The sequence below is a fragment of the Humulus lupulus genome, chromosome 3 (genome assembly GCF_963169125.1).
Source record: "Humulus lupulus chromosome 3, drHumLupu1.1, whole genome shotgun sequence".
Classification (NCBI taxonomy): domain Eukaryota; kingdom Viridiplantae; phylum Streptophyta; class Magnoliopsida; order Rosales; family Cannabaceae; genus Humulus; species Humulus lupulus.
In genome coordinates, this window is record NC_084795.1 from 153284476 (window position 1) to 153295595 (window position 11120).

General features: G+C 29.7%; 1 protein-coding gene across 1 annotated transcript; it reads left to right on the forward strand.

The window, feature by feature from the left end:
• The first annotated feature begins 2044 nt into the window (after window positions 1-2044).
• Window positions 2045-3661, forward strand: LOC133825148 (phenolic glucoside malonyltransferase 2-like). The gene has a single exon (XM_062258132.1). The coding sequence runs from the start codon at window positions 2045-2047 to the stop codon at window positions 3659-3661; it is 1617 nt and encodes a 538-aa protein (XP_062114116.1).
• The last annotated feature ends 7459 nt before the right edge of the window (window positions 3662-11120 follow it).

Here is an 11120-nt window from a genome sequence, read left to right on the forward strand (position 1 = left end):
TATTTAATAGCAAAGAAATACAACAAATACATAGTTAAATTAATAGCTAAAAATCTATACATTTTATTTTGTTAAGCCTAGTAGTATAATTTTAAACCTTGTGGTTTAAATTTTAAAAAATCGTGATTTAAATTTTAAGTCTTGTGATTTAAATTTTAAAAAATTGTGGTTTAAATTTTAAGCCTTGTAGTTTAAATTTTAAAGACTAGTGATTTAAATTTTAAGGAGCACTGGTTTAGATTTTATATGGTTGCATATTATATTTTAATCGCGTGGTTTAACTTTTAAGCCTTGTGGTTTAAATTTTAAAAAGTTGTGGTTTAAATTTTAAACCTTGTAGTTTAAATTTTAAAGACTAGGAGTTTAAATTTTAAGAATTAGTGGTTTAGATCTTAAATGATCATGATTTATATTTTATATGGTTGCGATTTAGATTAATCGCGTGGTTTAACTTTTAATTCTTGTGGTTTAAATTTTAAAGAGTTTTTATTTAAATTTTAAGCCTTGCGGTTTAAATTTTAAAAAGTCGTAGTTTAAATTTTAAGCCTTGTTTAAATTTTAAAGAGTCATAGTTTAAATTTTAAGTCTTATGGTTTAAATTTAAGTCTTGTAGTTTAAATTTTAAATACTAGTGATTTAAATTTTAAAGAGTCGTGGTTTAGATTTTTAAGGATCATGATTTATATTTTATACGATTGTGGTTTAGATTTTAAGCCCAGTGGTTTAACTTTTAAGCATTGCAGTTTAAATTTTAAAAAATTCGTAATTTAAATTTTAAGCCTTGTGGTTTAAATTTTAAGCCTTGTAATTTAAATTTTAAAGAGTCGTGGTTTAAATTTTAAAGAGTCGTGATTTAGATTTTAAGCCTAATAATATAACTTTTAAGCCTTGTGGTTTAAATTTTAAAAAGTCGTGGTTTAAAATTTAAAGACTATTAATTTAAATTTTAAAGAGCCATGATTTAGATTTTAAATGATCATGATTTATATTTTATATAGTCGTGATTTAGATTTTAAGCCGAGTATTTTAACTTTTAAGCATCATGATTTAAATTTTAAAGAGTTGTTATTTAAATTTTAAGTCTTGTGATTTAAATTTTAAAGAGACGTTGTTTAAATTTTAAGTCTTGTGGTAGTTTAAATTTTAAATACTAGTGATTTAAATTTTAAAGAATCATGGCTTAGATTTTAAAAGATTATTATTTATATTTTATATGGTCCTAGTTTAAATTTTAAGTCTAATGGTTTAACTTTAAGCCTCATAGTTTAAATTTTTACAAGTGGCGATTTAAATTTTATGGCTTGTGGTTTAAATTTGAAAGAGTGATGGTTTATATTTTAAGCTTTGTGGTTTACATTTTGAAGTGTTGTGATTTAGATTTTAAGGGTCATGGTTTAAATTTTATGTAATGAGGTTTATATTTTAAATGATTGTTTTTATATTTTAAGACTTATGGTTTACATTTTAAGCCTTGATTTTTACATTTTAAAGAATAATTTTTCATAGATTGAATACATTCCTATAAATATAGTTGTCACACATATATATGACACACTACAATTAGAATGCATTTCCAATTTAACTATAATATGACACATATAATACATATTACAACAATACTTTTTTTTTTAAATCAAACAATTAGAACATGTGCTCAAATAAAAGTAATTTGGAAAGCCTCGTGATAATATTGGGTAAAATTCAACTAAATATATTTACTGTCTAATTTTACTTTAACTACTCCTAAAAACCCAATTTTTAATAAGATCTTTAGTAATCTAATAAACGTTCCTTACAAATTTTTTAATAAGCTCTTTTAAATATTTTTCTTTGCCACATGTTAACATATTATACGAGGACAGGAAGCTTGGGACATCATTTTCATACAGCAGATTTTTATTCACAAAAAAGGGTGTGCGGGGGGTCAAATCTTATAAACCTATTTATTTTAACAAGTCAATCCGGTAATAATCTCATCTCTGCCTCCATAAAAGGCCGAAGAAGTAGTGCAGCGTTGCACGAATTTTCGAGTTCTATTTCTGAAATGGCACCATCAAAGTCAACAGTCAAAGTTGTTGAAGTTTGTAAGGTGGCTCCTGCTCCACCTGCAACCTCCGGTGCCATTAATCCTCCAAAGTCTCTCCCTCTTACTTTCTTTGACCTTCCCTGGTTAAGGTTTCCTCCGATTCAATACCTTTCCTTCTATAAATTTCAACCCACCGAAAATAAAATCGGATGTCCAAATTCAGATACGAAATCGTTTTTCAACTCGGACATTCTTCCAAAACTTAAAAACTCCTTAGCACTCACACTCCGGCATTTCCTTCCTCTTGCTGGGACCCTCACTTGGCCTGAGTCCTCTCGCAAGCCCATCGTTGACTACATTGAAGGCGACGCCGTTTCCGTTACGGTAGCTGAATATGATGCACAACATGATCTTGATTTTTATCGTCTCTCTGGAACTAATGAATTCGTCGAAACAACATCATTCCACCCTTTACTACCCACCTTGGCAGTGTCCACTGATCGAGCCGCGTTGTTGGCATTGCAAGTTACTCTCTTTCCAAGCTGTGGATTTTCCATTGGCTTGACCATGCACCATGCACTTCTCGACGGCAAGACCATATACTTGTTCGTTAGATCCTGGTCTCTCATGTGTCAGTCTCTTGTATCTTCGTCCCAGGAGAAGTTTTTCCTGCCACCGGAGATAATGCCATTCTTTGACAGATCCGTCATCAAGGACCGGTCCGGCCGGCTTGAAGCAATTTACGCAAAGCAGTTGTTAGAACTAGACCGAGGACCGAACAATAGAAGCTTAATGTTTTGGGAACTTAGGGAAGTGCCGTCCGATTCTGTTCGGGGAACATTCCAACTGACACGTGCAAACATTGAAAGACTGAGGAAGCAATTAATTGCGAAGTCCACGACCCAACAAATACGTATTTCTACGTTTAGTATTGCATGTGCCTATGTTTGGGTTTGTTTAGTAAAGTCAGGAGAAATCAATGACAAAGTAGTGTCTCTAAACTTCCACGTGGATTGCAGGTCTAGTCGTTTAGAGGCTCGTATACCTTCTACTTATTTTGGGAACTGTTTTACGACCAAAGCTGTAGTTACTGAAACAAAAGAGCTTTTGGAGAAAGATGGCTTAGCGGTGGCAGTCAATTGCTTAGCTGAAGCCATTAAAAGTTTGGAGAACGATAAAAATGGAGTTCTCAATGGGGCGGAGTGCTTTCTTTTTCAAATTCTGACTGTGTCGTTTTGGCGTAATACAAGCGCCACTGCAGGAATTAGACTTTACAACATTGCATGGTGGGTTGTTAAAATTATAATGTCGTTTTTGCTAAGTGGTGTAACGTTTTCTGAATTATATACCGTTGGGTGCAAGATTTTAAGACTGGTGATGTTCTTTTGGTGTACTAGAAGGGTAGAAGACAGATTATATTCCGTTGCGGGGTCGCCCCGGTTTGAGGTTTACACCATAAGTGATTTTGGATGGGGAAGGCCAAGAAAGGTGGATATGGTTTCCATAGATAGGAGCGGAGGAATGAGTCTTTCAGACACTAGAAATGGTGATGGGGAAGTTGAGGTAGGGCTGGTTTTGGAGAAGCATCGTATGGAAGCGTTCGCTACTCTGTTTGCTCAGGGTCTTGAGTCTTGAATCCAGATATACGTACAGAACTCTGTAAGGATTTTGGTCTGCAGTTTCGTACAGATCAGGACGTGTTCCCTTGTGTTTTTGTGGTTCTATTATTTGTTGATTGTGTGATATGTAATAAGCAAGCATCTGTGTGTCTCTTACTTGAGTTTTTTCCCCACCGGATTTTACTCTACCTATTTGGGTTTTAACATGGAATTTCTACATCTCTATTAAAATAAAAGATGGATTTTGTAATCTTAAAATATTATGCGATTTGTCAATTTTAGCCAAAATTAAAGTATTATTCCTTTTTCAAAATAAGCAAAGAACAAGTACTATTATCATTAATAATAACGAATGAAAAAAAAATTATCTGTTTCTCTAGTAGAATATATATATATATATATATATATGTGTGTTTATTCTTAAGATTGAGTTTTTTTTTCCATCATCATGGGTTGTTAATTAATAGTTATTGGATTAAGATCCAATGGTCCACATTTAAAGATGTTAATTAATGTTATCTTTAACTTTTTCAAACTTGGTAATGGGCTACCTGCTGACATGGCGGTCACCTTTTAATTTAATTTAATAATTAAAAAAATCATTATTTAAGATTCATTCCAAGATTCCATATCCCCATTCCTTCTTCATTCTTTCTCCATTTCTTTCATTCGTTGTTCATTCCTTGTTCTTTTCAGATTCATTCCTTATGCATTAATGACTCCTATCTTCCCAACTACAATTAGTTGGCTAATTAATAAAGCATATTTCGAATTTTCTATATACTATATATATTTTTATACAAAATTTACTCATCTTAAAGTGTTTTTAAAGTGTTTACTCAACTTGTTTATTGAAGAAGCTCCAATTTTTTAAAGTGTTTTCAAGTAAGTTTTCTATGTCATTTTCGAAAATCACTAGTAGATTTTCTATTTTTTTTTAAAAAAATCCATCTTTTTTTTTGTTATGTAGTATTTGAAATTCACATAGATGAGTAAATCTTATTTCTCTTGAAAAACTTGTTTAGTGAAAACCCACAAGAATTATTTTTTTTGAAAGTGTTTGATGAAAAAACTCTAGATTTTTCATAGTGTTCTTTGAAAGATTTTCAATCATTTTTGTGCTTTCTGTATTTTTACAAAAAAATTATCATCTATTTCTCCAATTTCATATTTCGAAACTCACTACTAGAGGTTTTTTTTTAAAAAAATATCAACTTAGTTTTATTTTTCATGTAGAATTTGAAATTAAAAAAAAAATACTAAATCTTATTTCTCTTGAAAACTTGTTTATTAAAATCTCACAAGAACAATTTTTTTTTAAAATGTTTGATGAAAAAGCTCTAGATTTTTCGTAGTGTTTCTTGCGAGATTTTCAATCATTTTTGTGCTTTCTTTATTTTTACAAACAATTTATCATCTATTTCACCAATTTCATATTTCAAAATTCACTGCTAGATCTTTTTTTTTTTTTTAAATTCCAACTTAGTTTTATTTGTCATGTAGGATTTGAAATTCAAAAAAATGATTAAATCTTATTTCTCTTGAAAAACTTGTCTAGTAAAATCTCACAAGAACAATTTTTTTTTAAAATATTTTATGAAAAAGCTCTAGATTTTTCATAGTGTTTCTTGCAAGATTTTCAATCATTCATGTGATTTCTTTATTTTTACATACAAATTATCATTTTTTTTCTCCCATTGTAAAATTCGAAATTATTCAAACTTCTTAGATATCAACTATTAGGTTTATAAATTTACATTGAAGGTTACAGGGTTTTAAAAATTTCCTATTTTATAAAAGAAATTTTAAAACATTATTATTAAAAATTATTTTGTAGTTCATTTTTCTTCAATAAACTAAAAATGTGAGGAATTTTAAAGTTTTGAAAATTTCATCATGTAAATTTTTCAAACATATAATTATTTTTCAAAAATATTTCTTACATAGTGATAATCTTCGTCAATTTTTTTGTATAGAACTTTGTGATGGAATCAGAAATGGAATGGAGGATAGTAATTGAGCATGAGTTGAAAGAGTTGAGAGATGAACTACACTCTATTAAACTGGATTTACAAGCCAAAGATAAAATTCCATGTAGATATGAGAAGAAGAAAAAATTGACATGTGAATCCATTATAAAAAGGCCTCACAATCACTATTTTTAAAAAAACCATGTTATTAGTCAATATGATGTTGTGTTCTTTGAACATTTTAAACTCGGTAATACTTTAAGACCGAAAGATAGGGAAGTGTTAGAATACATTTTCTCAAACTCTGATCAATTGTAAGTTTTTCTATCTTAATGTATATATTTTTTGTCATTTTTTCAATATATTTTAATGTATATTATTGTATCTATCCTAGGGAAATTATAGTTGAAAGTGAGTCTAGTTTTCTACGACAGTCCGACTTCCGGTATCTTGGACCTAAAACGGAGTTGGAGACTGAGGTAATTCATTTGTATATATTAATAATTTTAGTATGACCGTTATAATTTTTTTATTTTTTTGGTAAATGCAGATTGTTACTATGGTTTCTTCATTCTTTACCGAGGATGAGAGGTTGAAGAAGGGTAAAGAGTGTAAGAATTGGTATCTTCCTGCTCAAAATATGGTGAGTTTTTTGTTGTTTTTCTTTTCTGTCAAAACATATTTCATGTTTGTGAAGTTAATTTTTTTTTTAAATTAGGACAATAGAAATACTTACTACCCGACTCCTACTCCAATTTACCACTACATCAAATTTGGAGGAAAATGCATTACTACGAAAGATTTATGGGCTCCCTCGAACATTGCAATGAAGTATAATTCTAATGGTTTATGTTGAATATATTTTTAAGCATCTATTTATTATGTAATTTCTAACAACAATTATACTTGTAGATTTATATTCCTATGTTGCTTGTAAGACACTTCATTCTTGCACGGGTGATACTTAAAGAAAAAAAAAGTAGAAGTTTGGGACTCACTTGCCGATGAAAAGAATCATATATTACAGTCATCTAAGATTGTTGATATTGTAAGTTTTTATTGGTTGAATATATTACTTTTTTATAAATTTTAAATTTATAAATTCTGATGTTAGAGTGCAAATGCAGCTACGCAATCTAGATTTGTTCTTGGAGAATCAGATCAAAAGGAAACCTGGTGGTTTCAACTTTGCTAGTTTTGGTATAGTTCGTGGTAGAAATGTCCCTAGACAACAAAATGTGTACGATTGTGGAGTCTTTGTCATATTATTTATGATGAATAGTTGTAAGCTCGACTCGCGGTCTTTTGTGGTAAGTAGATTTCATACTAAGTTTTTTTTTTTTTAATTTTGTTCTTATCATACTATACTTGAGTTTTTTTCACTATTGTAGTTCGACTCTAATGAAGAAAGGTGTCTCGTAGCTTCGTGGATTGCATGCTCAAATTTCAACAAGAATAGAGCAAAATTATTGAAAGATGTTCGAGAGTTCATTTCAAGCAGAGGAATATAGTACTAGGGACAATGATCTTTGCCCTAATTTTGTTGTTCTCAATCAAGTTGTGTAAAAGAAAGAAATTTGTATTATTATTTATCAATTTTGAGAAATTAGAAGGTGATCAATATTTGGGAGAATTTGAATAGTTTATTTCTGAATTAATTATTTATTAACAAGATTAAAACACACTTTAAATTTTATCTTTTTCACAATCAGCTTTAATGTTTATTGGAGGTTTCAAAGGGTAGTTGTAGACATTAATATCATATTTATTAAATAACAACTATTTTGTAAGTGTTAATTTCGAATTTATTAATTAATATATCAATCAATCAGAATTTTAAGCATAATGTTAGGGAATTGGAATGGATTTATGGAGACATGCATTTAATGAAATTAGTTGACATGATCTTAATTGTACACGTTTTTTATGAGAAATGATTAATAACTCAACCAAACATAAATAGAGCATGATATTAGGGTATTAGAATGGATTTATGAATACATACATTTAATGCAATTAGGTGGCATTTTCTAAATTAATTGCTCACATTTTTTTAAGTGAAATTTTAATAAAATAAATTTTTTTTTACACAAACTAACTCAACCAAACCTTTTTATCTATAAAAAAATTAAATATATTTCGAAATTGTGTTTTAAATTTAAATTAAAAATCAATGCATAGTAACTAAACTAGTTAATACCAACCTAACCATTTAGAATTTAATGGTATAATTATGTATAATCAACCTAACCAATAACAAAATTATTGTGTTATTTTTGGGAATTGAAATATGTTCATTTTATGTTTTGAGAAGTGTAACTAATCATAATTTTGAGCTGATTTTTGGGATATGGAATAGCCTATCAATTGCTATATTTTTCATAATTATTACCCATCTTATTTATTAATTTAACCAAAACAATTCAGGTATTGGTTCAAAATGGAATTTAATTTTTTTTTTAAATGGGTATTTTAAATGTCATAATTTCGAAATTATATGGTTTTTAACACTATTTATAAATCATTTTATCTTATATACACTGATATCATTTGTAGGCAAACATAAACTTTGTTTTTAGGTAGAGTTTGAAATCATTTTATATTTTTAAGAATGTGTCCATTTACTCAATATTATGATGACTTAGGAGAGGAAGAAGTTAAAGAGATTGTGTTGCTTGCTACTAGGGTTGTGCAAAAACTTTTACAACCCGCCCAACCCGAATAAACCGCCCAAACCAACCCGAAAAAACCGCCAAAAAACGCAACCCGAATAAACCGACCAAAATTTAAACCGTCCAATTGTTACATTGGGCGGGTTGAAAATAATTATCAACCCGCCCAATTAAGAATTTATTATTTTTAATATATTCAAATAAATATATAAATTAATTAAGTTTTGTTTTAATTTTTTTTACTATAAATTTAAAATATTGTTTTAAGCTTAAAAATATAAACTTCACACTATTAGTACTAGTATTTAAAAGAAAAAAAATTACAAAAATGTAAAAAAAAAAAAAATACCACTTTTGTTTGGGCAGGTTGACCCGACCAACCCGCCAAAAAAAAATACAATATCGGTTTGGGCGGGTTAACCCGACCAACCCGCCCAAATTATTGGACGGGTTAAAAAAAAAAATTTCTTAATTGGGCAAGTTACGGGTCACTTTTGCGAACCCGATTATGACATTGGACGGGTAAAAATGCCTTGTAACCCGACCAACCCGCCCAATGCTCAGCCCTACTCGCTACACATTTGATTGATCATGTTAGAGTGTAGAGTCCAAGAACTTTACTTAGCTAATTATTTAGTAGTATTATAGTATGTATAGTATTATCTTTGTTACTGTGGATTTTTGGTTCAGACCGGGAATTATTTGGACACTCATAGTAGTACTTGTAGATTTTCTAAGTTTAACCTATAGTTTAAGAATATTAATTTTAACCTAAGGTTTGATTAATATGACTGATATTGATGATGATATTTATTATATTATAAGGTTTAGATAAACCCAATAAGATAGTAACACTTGTCTTATGTATGATTATTAAGGAATTATTATTTTAATGATAAAATAAGAGAAATATAAGACTAGTATTCATCAAAATCTGATAGGAGCATGATAATTGTCACAATTTTATTTATTTGTGAATTAGGTTGTAAATAGATTTTTCGTAACTTTAGGGTACTGTAACTTCCGACTTGTTTTTTACCTAGTTATATTAGGAATTTCGAAAAATAGTAGTTCTTAAAAGTTGTAGATAATTTAATGAGCTTTCTAACTGTATAAAGAGAGTCCAAATCGGAGTTCTACAGCGTCAGATATGTTGATTTTACTGAAGGGGAGTTTAGAGTTACGAGATTTAGGGAGTTAGAAGTTAGGATTCTATTTGTGTTTATTATTTTAAAAATCAAGCTTTGAATCCTTAAATCTCTCTGAAAAATTTGAACAATTCCTAAGCCTTTAGCAGAAGGATATTCAAATATTTTCAATTAAATTTATTATTTTTATTCAAAGCTAAAAAGAAGATTTTTATTCCTAGAACTCTATAAATAGGACCTAGTACCCAGCCATTATTCACCTTTTACTCTAAGTTCAGAGGCTGCAAGATTGCTAGGAGAGTGTGAGAGTTAAACACCTGGGTTAGGGAATCATAAGCTTGATCATCATAAGCTTATCAAACACTTTGGGAAGTAAGGTTTTATGGTATTTCGGTTTGAGGTGTAGATTGGTCTTACAAGTCTTTGAGGTAAACCCGAAACTCTATTTCATTTGTTTCATGTTATTTTCTTTCTCAAAGCCTTCTACTCAGTCCCCTAACCTCATTCTTATTTTGGTTAGGGAATCCAAGTTCTTAAGCACATAAGTTGTGGTAAGCATATTTCTCAATGGTTTAGTCTTCCTATTCATTTTCATTTCTTCTTCTTAAGACTCACTCTTTCTCATATGGTTTAGGAGTGTTCCAAAAGTCCCAACTCAGTCCATCATATCCCGGTAACTTTGGTAAGGAAAATAGGATAGAATCTATATGTGTATTGCTTATGTTATCTTATGTGTTATGTTATGAAATATGATATGTTATGAATATGTTATGAATGTGTATGTTTGTAGGCTTGGGCTTATGCCCTATTTGACTAACAAGACCCCAAAAAGATTATGGGCATATGCCTACTTAGCTAGTAGGACCCCACTAATCTCATGGGCATAAGCTTGTTTAGTCTATGGGACCCCAAGTAATAATGGCCATTATAATAAGTGTATGTATTAAGTGTTATGATATGTCTTTACGGTTATTATGAAATTTATGTTTATGACTATGTGTTAGATTTTCCTTGCTGGGCATTAGGCTCATTCCTTTTTGTTTTATGTGCAGGAAAATAGCTTTAGAGGCGGTAAGATTCGTGACGCTTAGAGGATGTGTATCGATGGTGAATGGAGTCAAGGGGCTGAGCGTTATTCGATTCGAGGATGTAGTCTCATTTTACCTCTTTATGGTTTTATATGTATTTTCCGCATTTCTTATGTAATTCTTTTCATTTAAATCATGTTTTTGTTTTTAAAGACAATGGGATCCCATATCCTTCTTAGTATTCTATTTTGTAAGTAACTCTTATTTTCACAAGTTACTCAATAAAATTATGGTATTTCCGCAAAATTGTAAGTTTTATGTATAGTTTCGTTAATGGTCCAAATAGTCTAGATTAGTGGGTCATTACATAGAGTGAGTTTTGGATCCGACAATCGCGAAGCATTATTTGAGAAAATGAAGAAACTATTCGAAGAGGAACAAACAAAAGTTGATGAGCACTTGAAAAATATGGATGTGCTCTTGAGAATGATGGAAAAGTTGAAGAGAGCGTAAGGAAATTGTTTGTTTGTCTATCTACTATTGTACTTTGTAGATGTTTATTTTTATGTTTGATTGAACTAATGAAATTTTACTTTTTATTATATAATGGTTTAATTTACAACACTCATAAGATCCTTGTAAACATAAAATATAAAT